The 14,781-nt window shown below is 42.7% G+C and overlaps 1 protein-coding gene across 1 annotated transcript in view; it reads right to left on the reverse strand.

The window, feature by feature from the left end:
- Positions 1 to 14,781, reverse strand: part of LOC137346502 (apoptosis-inducing factor 3-like) — a 65,101-nt gene that overhangs the window by 12,435 nt on the left and 37,885 nt on the right. Inside the window, exons 15-16 of the mRNA XM_068009970.1 lie at positions 9,777 to 9,894; positions 4,858 to 4,956 (exon numbers count right to left, since the gene is read on the reverse strand). Coding sequence (XP_067866071.1) covers positions 4,858 to 4,956; positions 9,777 to 9,894 — 217 coding nt within the window. The remainder of the gene's footprint in view (positions 1 to 4,857; positions 4,957 to 9,776; positions 9,895 to 14,781) is intronic.

Raw genomic sequence — 14,781 nt, forward strand, 5'->3', positions numbered from 1 at the left:
CTACAGGTCTTCCGTGGGTCTGGTGGCTTGGGAGAAAGCGAGCGAGAGCAGCTTCCTTGTTCCAGCCTCAGTTGCACACTGGCTTCACAATTCAAAAAACCCAGGTTGCCCAGCAGATTAATCATGTGACTGGCTCCTTATTTTGAAGGGTCTCTCCTGCGAGGTTTGCATCACCTCAGCAAGGCCTGGAATGCACTTCCTTACACCTTCAATGTCTGGGTGATCAAAATCCATTTGGGTTAATTGGAGCAGGGAATAGCCCTTTGTCCCCACAAGAAGCACCTCTTCGTATGCAAATGTTCTTCCAGCCCAGTGTCTGGAGATCTTCAAATAAGTCATTTCTCCACTCCAGCAACAGTTTAAAATCCACGTTCATATGACAAAATTAATATGCCTCATACTTGGCAGGTGGGGGTCTGCATGACACTGAATTGCTCAAAAATGTTTTAACAAAAGAACAACCACTTTCATAACAGTGTACATATGGAGGAAGTGAGCAGGGTGGGAAATGGGAAACTGAGAGGGAAATAGCACAAACAAGAAGTAATGGGGCTTGTACTCTATTCACATTTGAATGTTGAACATGGAGTTCTCAAATTGTTGCTACACAAAGTAATTGGGTTAAAAAAGGCATTTGCACACTGAAGCTCAAAAAGGAAAAAAAACAGAATTTTGTATTGAAAACAAATGTAAGCTATGAAAATAAGCAAAGATTAAAACCCATGCATCACCGCAGACTGCAAACTAATCAATCAACACCACTGTTCTAAATGGTATCGAAAGCACACACCACATTAATATGGAAGAAAGGTTGTACCAAGCTGCAAGAAAAACCTGGGAAGCTCCTTCACTAAACAACAGTTTCCTGGAGTGAAGGAGGTATTTGAGGGTGGAGTGGGGCTGGGGAGAAGTAAAGGAAGGTGTGAAAATAGTGACCATCTCCTCTACTGATATAATCTAAATGGGAAGGAAGGATTTCCACTGATGTTGCATGCTTCATAAACTTAAGATGCCCCAAAGCAAAGCACTTTACAGCTGATTACTTACTTTTGAAGTGTACTCACTGTTACATAAGCAAATGCTTCAGGCAAGTTGCACATTATCCATACTACATACAGGCTGGGCTTCAGATCACAAGATATTGGCAATGCAGAACAAATCATGCAATCTCAAAGTATGGTGCAGTGGTTCTTTCACACCAATAGTCTAGCAATCCTTGTGTATAATTTTAGCTTACATGACTACTCAGTTAAAACAATACAAATGTAAAAATACTTCACAACTGGCCATTTTTTGACAGTGAGCAAGCTTGGACAATATTACAGCAGAATGTTCATTCTGCAGTGGCAGCATTTGCTGGATAACAGCTGGAAGCACAAACTGACCAATTTTCTCTCTTTCCTAACCCAGAGAAATTGAGCCCATCTGTGTGCCTGACTGCTACATCAGCTGGGATCAGTATAGGCCAGGGGGGTTGGGGGGTGGTGGGGAAACCTGGAACCTTATTTGTTTTTAAGGCTGAGCCACTTGCTGAAGCATTGGGGGAATTAGATGAATTTTGCCAAATTGCATACTTCTTCAAACAACTATTGACTCCTTCATGCAGGTTATGACTTTATTACACGTCATGAAAGAAAGTAACGTTTTGCAGGGTTAACAGTTACCCCTTTACCACAGTATTTCACACTAGTGGTTGCACAGCCTGTCAACTCCAAAAGGCATCCTGTCAGCAATTTAAAAAAAAGTTTTCCCCATGAACTAAATATTAGGCACTTCATTAGTTTGATTGCAGATTCAGAAAGACAATATTGTGTTGGAAAACCTTTTTAATCTCTATTTATAAAAGGGGTGATTACAATAGGGACAAACTTTTTGACTTCAGAATGAGGGGCTTTTAAATCAGAACAGGCACCAAAGGCAGACAGACAACAAAGTGGATTGAAACAGACTGCAGCGAGATTGGGTTTAAGCCAAGCAAGACAAGCCACCAATCTAGACAAGCATAAATACATAAGACCATAAGAAATAGGAGCAGGAGTAGACTATACAGCCCCTCAAGCCTGCTCTGCCATTCAATATGATCATGGCTAATATTTTGCCTCAATCCCCTTTCCCACCCCCTCGATTCCCAGAGACCAAAAATCTGTATCTCAGCCTTAAATATGCTCACAATGAAGCATCCACAACCTTCTGGGGCAGACAATTCCAAAATGATTCAACAACAGAGTGAAGAAATTTCTCCTCCACTCAATCCTAAATAATTGACCCCGATCCGAAGACTATACCCCCATGTTCCAGATTCCCCATACGGGGGAAAACAACCTCTCAATGTCTACCCTGTCAAGCCCCATCAGAATCTTGTGTGCTTCAATGAGATCACCCCTCATTCTTCTAAACTCCAGAGAGTATAGGTCCAATTTATTCAGCCTCATCACGAGAAGCCTCACCCCAGGAACCAATCTAATGACCCTTCACTGTACTGCCTCCAATGCAAGTACATCCTTCCTTAAATATGGAGATCAAAACTGCACAGTTTAAATATGGCATACCTTTAATATGGTATTACACAAATTTGATTTTTTATTAAACTGAAGGATTCTAATCGTACTGTTGCTATGTTTTCACTTTATTTGGTAATTTTGCTTAATGAATCGAAAACAGCCTCAATGTTCAATCTTTCCGGAGGCAGAATTATATACATGTGCAAATATATTTAGGTCCAGTCCCTACAATAACGTAGTCTCATTACACACCTGGGTCCCACCATCATACAAAAGATTTAAGCTGGGGTAGGGTAAGCCAATTTCTATATTTTAAAAAAAAAATGCTCAATCTGCTTACAGGAATGACTGATGCTAATGAACCAAAGTTACAGCATGCCTAAATTTATAACAGCCCTGATGCATCTTGTGCCCTTTTATCTATCTTCCTGCCTTTAAAGATATATGTATCTGATGTCTCGTTAGCTCGGTTCTCTTGCCCAGTTTGGCAAGAGAGTCATATCATTTAAAAAAGGTATAAACTCCTTCACTGGTTTTCCCCCAAAAGGTTTATTTTATATTCCTCTGCACTGAACTGCATCTTCCACCTGTTGCCCATTCCACTAACTTATGTTCTCCTACATATTCCCCTCACAAAAAGGAATTACAATTCGGTAGTGCTGGAGCCAGATGGCAGCTAATACCAGCAGTCCTTCAAAAACCTATATTTCAATTGATCTAAAGCCAGTAATATAACTTGTTTGATGAGAACTCATTCAGATCATTAGATCACTTGTAACATCATTGGCTGAATGAGGATATATTTACAGGTTTTGTAAGATGCACAGCAATTTCTGCTTTACACTGATGCTAAACTTGCATTGTTAGTCCAGAGTCCAGGTGTGAGTCAACTCCAGAGCAAAGCAGAATAAGACTCCCTATTTAGTATGTTGGATGGAGCGTAAACTGAGTGGAGAATCAAATCCAGTTTATATAGCGCTTGGGGGTTTGGGCACTTTTTAAGTCTAGTGATCTAAACTAAAATGTTTTGAGAGTGGAAATATTGCCTACCTCTCTAAACATTTATGCTTTTAAAAAAAAAAAACTGCGGGGAAAGGGGGCGGGGTGAGGTGGAGGTAGAAAAGGGAGCGAGAGAGGTGCATATATAGAGGATTCTCTCCGGGGCAGATTAATTAAATCTCCACCAAGGCAGGGACCAAGCAATGCAAGCAAGGTATTATTTGGCTGAAAACCAAGCTGCAGCATTTGGCTTGAAAATCAGCAGCTGCACACTTAAATGTACCCAAAGTCATATTTGCGTATTTGCAGACCACCACTATTAGTGGGACAATTTGGTTTATGTATGAAAAATAGATCAATGATAGGCTGAATTTTACATGTCTGCTGCACAGATCGGCAGCAGACAAACTATGGCGCTCCGCTCACTGCAGAGCCACCACGATATTAAATGTGGCAGCTCATTTAAATGGCCAGGGTGGGCTGTCCCCCTCCCCCCCACATAGACATGGAGGGGGCAGGCACTCCATTCCCAGGAACAGCATCAGGCACCAATGCCATTTTTAAATGGGCTTCGAGCCCATCCATTTATTTTGAATTTTTAAAGAAATGAAGAGCAAGAATTTAGTCAAAAAATGTTTCTAGCCCCTCTCCCACCACCCAACAACCAAACAATTCATTCCTTGCCCTCTCCCCACCCCGCAAAAATACTTACTTGCACACCTGACCTTCCCCAAGTTCACAAACTTTAACCTTTACCACTTCCCACCATCCTCTACACCCATCAAATCACAGACACCATTTCTGCTCCCCCTCCGCCCCCACCGAAATATTTACCTGCTCCTCCCCTCCCCACCAGTATCCCACATCGGATCCCCGGACAGGTATCCGAAGACACTGAAGTGCCGGCCACTGGCAGCAATGTCGCTGCAGAATGGACAGTGTGAGTGGGTAAGTGACTAATTGTCATTAACATATTGTGGCATATTTAAATTTGCCTTCTGTCACGAGCAGCGAGGGGCCGGCCACGAGGCCTCGCCGCCGCCAGCAATATTGGGCCATGTCTTCCTGGCGTCGAGGCCCACAGTGGGCCTCTGCCAAAGCATTTTCCATCCCCCCGCCCCCCACTTTCCCCAACCACGACTGCACTCAGGGGGTCTGTAAAATCCAGCCCGATATGTCAGGCAGTTAGGAATGGAAAAAAACTCCTACAATGGAAGCCAAACATGCTCTTGGTGTATTGCACTATTGTAAATTACAATTGTTTACATACCAATGTGGGCTTCTGCCCAAGAGGGAGTGACAAAATCTATTTTGGTTGATTTCACAAGAGTGTTGTGTCCCATCAAATTACAATTACCTGCATATCGAAGGCTCTTTCCAAAAAAAGTTGTCCAGAAGAATGGCACAGTACTAATGCTGGTCTTTTTCTTTTGCATATTCAGTGCAGCAACATGACCTTTTTTTTAAAAAAAAAAAAAACAGGTCTTAAAACCATTTACTTATTAACATGCACAATAAAAAGGACAATGTCACACAATTACATGTAAAATATTTATGCATAAATAGAAATCAGACACCTACTAGCTTAAAAATAATTTTAAAAACCCAAGTTAATTCAAATCCATGTAATTCTTAAAATCTTATTGCACTTCCTGTTATACTTTTGGTAGATTTGAGTCAAATTCCCTACTACCATATTTTAAATTCATACGCCTAATTTTATAATGTAGAGCCATGTACACTTGTTACACTATAGGTATAGTCTTCCCACCGGTTTTACATCTCAGCTCCTCACCTTATACAGCTGAGAAACCACTATACTTCAATCAATTTTACTTTTCTGCTTCCTGTATTACTGCAAGTTTTTCTATTTAACCATATAGAGATAGTAATATATAAATCAAACTAGTACATGTTACAAAAGGTTAGAATGTGACTTTAGAGGAGTACCAAATTATATCTTATTCCTTCTTCTTTGGCCTCCTTGTCTCGAGAGACAATGGGTAAGTGCCTAGAGGTGGTCAGTGGTTTGTGGAGCAATGCCTGGAGTGGCTATAAAGGCCAATTCTAGAGAGTGACAGACTCTTCCACAGGTGCTGCAGATAAAATTGGTTGTTGGGGCTGTTACACAGTTGGCTCTCCCCTTGTGCTTCTGTCTTTTTTCCAGCCAACTGCTAAGTCTCTTCGACTCACCACTCTTTAGCCCCGCCTTTATGGCTGTCCGCCAGCTCGGACTATCACTGGCAACTGACTCCCATGACTTGTGGTCAATGTCACAGGACTTCATGTCCCCGCTTTAAAAGATGCCTGCAAACACGACATGGACTGCCGGTGGGTCTGATGCCAGTGACGAGCTCGCTGTACAATGAATGTGTCTTTGGGGATCCTGCCATCTTCCATGTGGCTCACATGGCCAAGCCATCTCAAGTGCCGCTGGCTCAGTAGGGTGTATATGCTGGGGATATTGGCCGCCTCGAGGACTTCTGCGTTGGAGGAGATACGGTGCTGCCACCTGATGCCAAGGATTCTCTGGAAGCAACAAAGATGGAAGGAGTTGAGACGTCACTCTTGGCTGACATACGTTGTCCAGGCCTTGCTACCGTAGAGCAAGGTACTGAGGACACAGGCTTGAAACACTCAGACTTTCGCGTTCCATATCAGTGTGCCATTTTCCCCACACCCTCTTGGCCAGTCTGGACATAACAGCGGACGCCTTTCCCATGCGCTTGTTGATTTCTGCATCGAGAGACAGGTTACTGGTGATAGTTGAGCCTAGGTAGGTGAACTCTTGAACCACTTCCAGGAGCGTGGTCGCTGATATTGATGCTTGGAGCATTTCTGACGTCCTGTCCCATTTAGTTTTCTCGAGGCTGATGGTTAAGCCAAATTAATTGCAGGCAGCCACAATCTTGTCGATGAGTCTCTGCAGACACTCTTCAGTGTGAGATGTTAATGCATCATTGTCTGCAAAGAGGAGTTCCCCGATGAGGACTTTCCGTACTTTGGTCTTCGCTCTAAGATGGGCAAGGTTGAACAACCTGCCATCTGATCTGGTGTGGAGGAAAATTCCTTCTTCTGAAGACTTGAATGCATGAGAGAACAGCAGGCAGAAGATCCCAAACAGTGCAGGTGCGAGTACAGAGCCCCGTTTCCCCGTTGGCACCAGCTGGACCTCATCTTCACAAGGTGAGCCTCTATAAACAGCGTCCAAATCACACGCAGCCTCCACAGTGCAGACTGCGACACTGACCACTCCCTGGTGTGCAGCAAAGTTAGACTCAAACCAAAGAAGCTACATCACTCCAAGCAGAAGGGCTGCCTGCACATCAACACTAACAGAATTTCCTATTCACAGCTGTTACACAGGTTTCTAAATTCACTTGAAAAAGCCCTTCAAAACACTCCTGCAGGGGATGCAGAGACCAAGTGGGTCCACATCAGAGACGCCATCCATGACTCAGCAATGACCACCTATGGCAAGCGTGAGAAGCAGAATGCAGACAGGTTTCAATCTCACTTTGAAGAGCTGGAACCTGTATTAGCCACTAAGTGCACTGCACTGTTGAACTACAAGAAAGCCCCCGGCGAGTTAACATCTGTAGCACTTAAAGCAGCCAGAAGCGCTGCACAAAGAACAGCCAGGTGCTGTGCAAATGACTACTGACAACATCTATGCAGTCGTATTCAGCTGGCCTCTGACACCAGAAACAGGAATGTATGATCGCATTAAGAGAGCTTTTTGGGCTAACCATCAAGAAGATTGCCCCCCTCAAATCTAAATCAGGGGGAAATGATCACTGACCAGCACAAGCAAATGGACTGCTGGGTGGAGCACTACCAAGAACTGTACTCCAGGGAGAATATTGTCACTGAGATTGAACTCAGTGCAGCCCAGTCTCTGCCAGTCATGGATGAGCTGGACGTACAGCCAACAAAATCGGAACTCAGTGATGCCATTGATTCTCTAGCCAGTGGAAAAGCCCCTGGGAAAGATGGCATTACCCCTGAAATAAATCAAGAGTGTCAAGCCTGCTATACTCTCAGCACTACATGAACTGCTTTGTCTGTGCTAGGATGAGGGAGCAGTAGCACAGGACATGCATGTTGCCAATATCATCACCCTCTAAGAACAAGGGTGACCACAGTGACTGCAACAACTACCGTGGAATCTCCCTGCTCAGCATAGTGGGGAAAGTCTTCACTCCAGTCGCTTTAAACAGACGCCAGAAGCTGGCCGAGTGCGTCTACCCTGAGGCAGTGCGGCTTTCGAGCAGAAAGAGATCCACCATTGACATGCTGTTCTCCCATCGCCAGCTACAGGAGAAATTCCACAAACAGATGCCCCTCTACGTTGCTTTCATAGATCTCACCAAAGCCTTTGACCTGGTCAGCAGACGTGGTCGCTTCAGACTACTAGCAAAGATCAGATGTCCACCAAAGCTACCAAGTATCACCACCTCATTCCATGACAATATGAAAGGCACAATTCAGCATAGCAGTGCCTCATCAGATCCCTTTCCTATCCTGAGTGGCATGAAACAGGGGTGTGTTCTCACACCTATATCTTATTAGGTCCAATATATTCCATAAACTAACCTTGCCTCACCAGAAGGCTATACTTGGTCTCAAGTCCTTGTGTGCAATGTCATTGGGGAACTATGAGTATTAAAAATGTTCATGTTGAGCTATTCAAGATGCTAATAGTTCATGCAGGGAACGCCCGCATAGTGGTTACGTTACTAGACTAGTAATCCAGAGTCCCAGACCAATAATCTAGGGACACAGCAGCTGAGAATTTAAATTCAATTCATTAAATAACTAGAATAAAAAGCTAGCATCAGTAACAGTAACCATGAAACTGCTGATGGTCATAAAATTCCATCTGGTCCACTAATAAATTTATGGAATGAGATCTGCCATCCTAACTCAGTCTGTCCTGTATGCGACTCCAGACTCACAGCAGTGTGGTTGAGTCTTAAGTGCCCTCTGAAAATCGCCTAGCAAGCCAGTTATGGTTGATTCCAAATTGCCCTTAAATGCTGGCATTGCCAGCGATGCCCACATCCCATGAATTAAAAATCAGAAATGTTCAGTCGTTGTCAGAGCATAGCAGGGTGGGTTTCTATAAAACCTGTTCCCTTCAGTTGTAATGTTGGCACAAAAAAAACTATTAAAAAAAAACAGTTCTGACTAAAATAAATTGGAGAAAAAGGTTTAAGAAATAAAGTAAAATAAAGTGAATCAACTCCAAGAATTATTGTATTGAACAGCTACCAGGATGGCAAACTCCATGGTCTTTTGTCATCCTAACAATTCCTACACCCCACGTTCTTAACTTGTACAGGTAGTTTTCACTTTGCGACTAGTCTCAGTAACATTTTCTCAAATATCCAGCATCAATTGTGGAGGTCACACCCTCATCCCATAGAAAAATACCTCTGAAACCAAAGTGATGGTTTTAACTTTGAAACAAAAAAATGTACATCCATTATATTAAAGGGAGAAAAGAAATACTGTATTCCTTGCACTCATGAAAAGGCCAAAGAAAAAGTTGTGTACAATGGGAAATAGTCACATTTGTTCCAGTCTATAGCCAGCCTTTTAGAGATCCAACACAATGATGGAGAAGGATAGTATCAGATGATTTATCTGACAGCTTGGCCTCTGTCCAACTAATCATTAATGTAACCAGAGATCAGCATTCTATCTGACCCCAGCATTCAAAAGCTCAGATTTTGATTTTTTTTGTTTCGCATTCAATGTAAGGGATGTAAATGTTGCTGAATGGAGCACTTTTCCACTTTTGATAACCAGCATCAGTATCAACACAAGATTATCCGCCCTCCTCTGACAATGGAGCTAAATGGCATCCTGAAAAGAGCTCACCCTACTGTAACAGGGTGACTTTTTTTTTTAAATCAGTTATTTATTTAGAGATACAGCACTGAAACAGATTGGTGAACTCTCCAAATGAATGTCAACTAGCGCTGAATATTGGAGAGAGTTTCATGGGTTGGTTTCTGTCGAATAGGAACTGGGTTGAGACTGGCCAAACACATTTTAGTTTAGATTATGAGCATATAAAAGTAAGCTTTCCTATCAAAACCAGTTGTACCCAAGCCTATATCTTAGCCAAATTGGGCCTACAACATTTTCTAAACACCAAAATTGGCCAAATGGCCTCCCCCTGTACTAGAAAATAGAAATACACAAGGAAAATCTACATTTAACATTGCAATTTGCAAAATAATATTTCTCAAATAGTCATCTCATTACCCTGCATTTGAGCTAGTTGCCAGTGCGAAATATTAACACGCTGGTTATTTTGCAGTGGTAGTGGAAATGAAGTAATGTCCCCAGCTGCAAATACTTTAGCAACACTGGTCTGCATGAACTGAAACAAAAGAGCCAAAAACAAAAATGAGAATAATCACTTCCATGGTACAATCCAAAATCACAGCATTATTTTAAATGTCACAATATCCCATCCAGTTCAACTTCTGCTCCAGTCACATTTAACAGGCCTTTTTATTATGAACAGTCTTGAGATTTTTCACAGCCAAATATAGTGCACCATCTTTCACATTTTATTAATATTGTACTATTGGTAACATACAGTGGAAGATAGGCTGGTTTCGTGTATGAATCAGAGTCTGGAAACATCACTACAATGAGAAGTGAGACCATTTTAGTATCAAAGCTTTTTAGTTCAATAAACCACAAGAGACCATTCCTTTTAGAGTTTTATCCCGATGTAGGAAGGATGTTCCCATTGGCGGGGCAGTCCAAGACCAGGGGTCACAGTCTAAAGGATAAGGGGCAAGTCATTTAGGACTGAGACGAGGAGAGAGATTTCTTGACCCAGAGAGTGGTGAACCTGTGAAATTCTGTGCCACAGAAAGCAGTTGAGGCCAAAATCATTAAATACATTCAAGCAAGAGTTAGATATAGTTCTTAGAGTTAATGGGATCGAGGGATATGGGGAGGAAGTGGGTACAGGTTACACAGTGTTTGGATGATCAGACATAATCGTATTGAATGGCGGAGCAGGCTCTAAGGGCCGAATTGCCAACTCCTGCTCCTATTTTTCTACATTTTCTATGTTTATGTTATCCAGAAGTTTAGAAATTAATTTACCAAGAACACTCAGCAGGTGCAGCCATTAAAACCACTAGAATCCACTGAGCAAGAACAGAGAAGGCTTTATAGTAATTGTTGAACCAGCATTTCCAGAAGCAATGATGCTTTGCAGCACATATTACACCAAAGTGATCAGCTGCAAATACACATCTGCAGAACAGATACACAATGGTAACCTCGTTAGGTTCCATTTGAGTGACTGGTCAGATGCTAAGCTACTGGAATAAATGCATCAATATTTGCAAACTAATTAATTTGACAAAAAGCTTCAATATTGGCACATCCAATGAATGAAGAAACCACCAAGTCATTTGGGGGGGGGGGGGGGGGGGGGTGCAGTGGAAAGAGAAAGAAGCTCAGGATTATCCTAGAATAGTCATCAGGTTTAGTTGTGAGGGAGGCAGCACTAATGCTTGTTTTGATCAACCAAGAGCTGGCAATTGACATGACCAGGTGCGTGCTATGAATGCTAAAGTTGGCATCCCTTGGGGTTGAGAGGTGGGGACTGGCATTGGGAAAATGATGTGTGGAAACTACTAAAAGTGTTTTCCATATTATTAGAATAGCATTTCAGAACTTTTTTTTTTTTTTAATTCATTCATGGGATGTGGGCATCACTGGCTAGCCCAGCATGTATTGCCCATCCCTAATTGCCCTTGAACTGAGTGGCCATTGCAGAGGGCATGTAAAAGTCAACCACATTGCTGTGGATCTGGAGTCACATGTAGGCCAGACCAGGGAAGGACAGCAGATTTCCTTCCATAAAAGGACATTAGTGAACCAGATGGGTTTTTATAACAAACAATGGTTTCATGGTCACACTGGACTAGCTTTTTAAATTCCAGATCTATTAATTGAATTCAAATTTCACCATCTGCCGCGGTGGGATTTGAGCCCATGTCCACAGAATGTAGGCCTGGGCCTCTGGGCTACCAGTCCAGAGACATTACCACTACACCACCACCTCACTCACTTGAAGGGATAACTAGAGTATGTGTTGCAGCCTTATCTTCAACTAATATTCCCTTTAAGTGTAGATTCCTGATGGGTGCGCTGAATTTACCCTTACTCATCAGGATAGTTATGAAACTGGAAACATTACCTTTCAAGAGATAACTTTGAAAATATAAATATGTCGGATAAAGTGATCAGTTTGTAAATCACCTTAATCACACCAGTTTTAAGTACAATAATCTTGCATCATGACCATCACTCCAAACCCATGACCAGTATTCTTCACCCGCTGAGTCTTAGGCTACTTATTCTTCTCTTTCTCAGTGAACTTCCACTTTTTCCAATCACTTGTCCTCAGCCTAATTTGTCTTCTGCTGTCATTTCAGGCTTGAAACGCTTCTCAGCAAAATCTGTCACTTCCCTCTGAACCTCGCTTTGCATTCATCAGGTCCATTGTGGCATATATAAATCAATGGACCTTCCAAAATGGCAACCCAAGTTGTCCCATCCTTCACCCATGACAAAGATCTTGCCAGAAGCATTCCTTAGGGATCAGTTCTTCAAACTTCCTACCTATTCTGTTTGCTCTCTTCAGTGTTACCTACCCGCTTCTATCAAATCAGCATTTGCCATTTTTCTCTACATTTCCCTGCATAACATTTTGCTAATAAGACTCTTCAAATTCATCATGAATGATGATTGCATCAAAATCATAGCACTAACCGAGACATGACTCCCTCATCTGTTGGCTGTTAAGGAGACCTCCCGTCTTGGCTATTCTTTCCGCTATTTGCATTCATGGGCGGCACAGTGGCGCAGTGGTTAGCACCGCAGCCTCACAGCTCCAGCGACCCGTGTTCAATTCTGGGTACTGCCTGTGTGGAGTTTGCAAGTTCTCCGTGTCTGCGTGGGTTTCCTCTGGGTGCTCCGGTTTCCTCCCACAGCCAAAAGACTTGCGGGTTGATAGGTTAATTGGCCATTATAAATTGCCCCTAGTATAGGTAGGTGGTAGGGGAATATAGGGACAGGTGAGGATGTGGTAGGAATATGGGATTAGTGTAGGATTAGTATAAATGGGTGGTTAATGGTCGGCACAGACTCAGTGGGCCGAAGGGCCTGTATCTCTTAAAAAAAAAATTACCCCCTACCCTCCTTTACTCCCTTTTTTCCCCCTCTATTTGCCCCTGGAAAGACCTCTTTCTCTGTTTCCCCCCCACCCAAGCTCTCAAATTACTCCCCAATTCCCAACTTCCTTACTTTTGTTGCCCTACCAACTTTATACCTCTGAGACTCATGACTTACTTAGTTGTTCCCTCATTTATCTTCAATGCCTGTATTCCCATCAAGCCAAAACACCGTTTCCAAGACTCATCATTTCCCCAATGCCAGTCCCCACCTCTCAACCCCAAGGGATGCAAACTTTAGCATTTATAGCACACAACTGGTCTTTTCAATTGCCAAGTCTGGGTTGATCTGTTCTATCTACCTTCACATTAAAACATCATGTGAGGAGTGATGGATTCCTTTACAATCAAAGATGACCCATCTGCACAGTTTTCTACTGCTTCCTCACCACCCCATAACTACACCTCTATCCACAAGCCCCAACCCCTAACCTCTATGGCTCCTGCCCCCATGCCTTCAGAAATTTCTCTCCTATGGATCTCACCAACTAAAAAAATCACCTAATCCATGCCACCAATCCCTGCCCCCTCAACTCCAGCTCACTCATTTCCTTTCCATTATAAAACATTCCCTTCCTTCACCCATCATCCTTCTCCCCTCCATAACTTTTGCCATGATCCTCTTTCAAAGACACACTTGACTGATCTGTCCTATGTAATGTTCTCCCATGTCCAATCTCGCTTCCCTTCCCAAGGTCTGTGAAAGTTACATCACCTCCCAACTCCACAACCAAATATCCCAGAACATTTTGCTTCAACCCCACCAGTCAGCTTTCTTCCCTCACACAACACAAATTACTTTTGGGAAAATCTCAAATGGCATCTTTTGTGACTGTAATCATGATGCTTTATCTTGCCTCATGCTCCTGAACCTTTATTTTTTGCAGCATTTGACATTGTTAGTCATAAGATCAAAACACAATAGGAGCAGGAGATCATACAGCCCCTCAAGCCTGCTCCACTATTTAGTACGATCACAGCTGATCTTCTGCCTCAACTTCAATTTCTCACCTGCTCCCAGTTCCAAGAGATCAAAAATCTGTCTAGTCATGTCACCTTCCGAAAACCATGGGGCGTCCCGTGCATTGCTTCATTTCTACCATACCAAATGCAGCCAGTGAATCTCCAGTAATGGTTTCCCTCCTACCCCACATTGTCACCTCGAGTCCCCAAGGATCTATCCTTTGTCCCATTTTCTTATTTCACCCCGTGGTGATGACATCTATAGGCAAAGGATTAGTCTACACATTTCTACTACTCTGCCACCACCATGGCGTCAGACAGCTTATCCAACAAGTCATGGATACACCACAAATTCCTTCAACTCTATCATGAAGGCTGAAAGTCATTATCCAGTCCCACATGACAAACTCTGCTCTCCTGCCATTGATTCTATTCCCTTTCCCTGGTCATTCTCACACTAAACCAGACCATTCATAATATTCAATGCCTAGAAAAGCTTTAAACCTTATCCATCACCATGACTGCTTACTTCCATCGCTAACACTACCAGTTTTCACCCCTACCTTAGCCATTGAAACCATTACATAAACAGATCACTTCTAGACTCAACTATTCCAACACCTTTGCACTGACCTCCAACCCTCCTCCCTTCAAACTCCAACTTGTCAAGGACACAAGTGGCAGAATTTTTCACTTGCACTAAATTTCATTCATGTATAACCTCCACTTTCACTAATCTTTACTGGTTCATCATCCCAAAACATATACATCCCTCCAAAGTCTTGCAAGAAATACATCAGACCTCCAGCCTTACAGGAAACAGTCAATTTATAAACATCTTGAATGTCTTGACTGGGACGGTCCCTTACTTTACTTTCTTCATATGTCAGATGATTTCCATTACAGAGGCATTGGGAAGAAGCCCTGCAAAACCCTGGAAATTGACACTTAGGATATACTTGTATCCATGTGAGAAGGGAGAATATTAATAAAAACAATGAGGAAATCTGTACTTCTGCACTTGATTAAAAATGGGGGAA

The sequence above is a fragment of the Heterodontus francisci genome, chromosome 30 (assembly GCF_036365525.1).
Source record: "Heterodontus francisci isolate sHetFra1 chromosome 30, sHetFra1.hap1, whole genome shotgun sequence".
In the NCBI taxonomy this organism is placed as follows: domain Eukaryota; kingdom Metazoa; phylum Chordata; class Chondrichthyes; order Heterodontiformes; family Heterodontidae; genus Heterodontus; species Heterodontus francisci.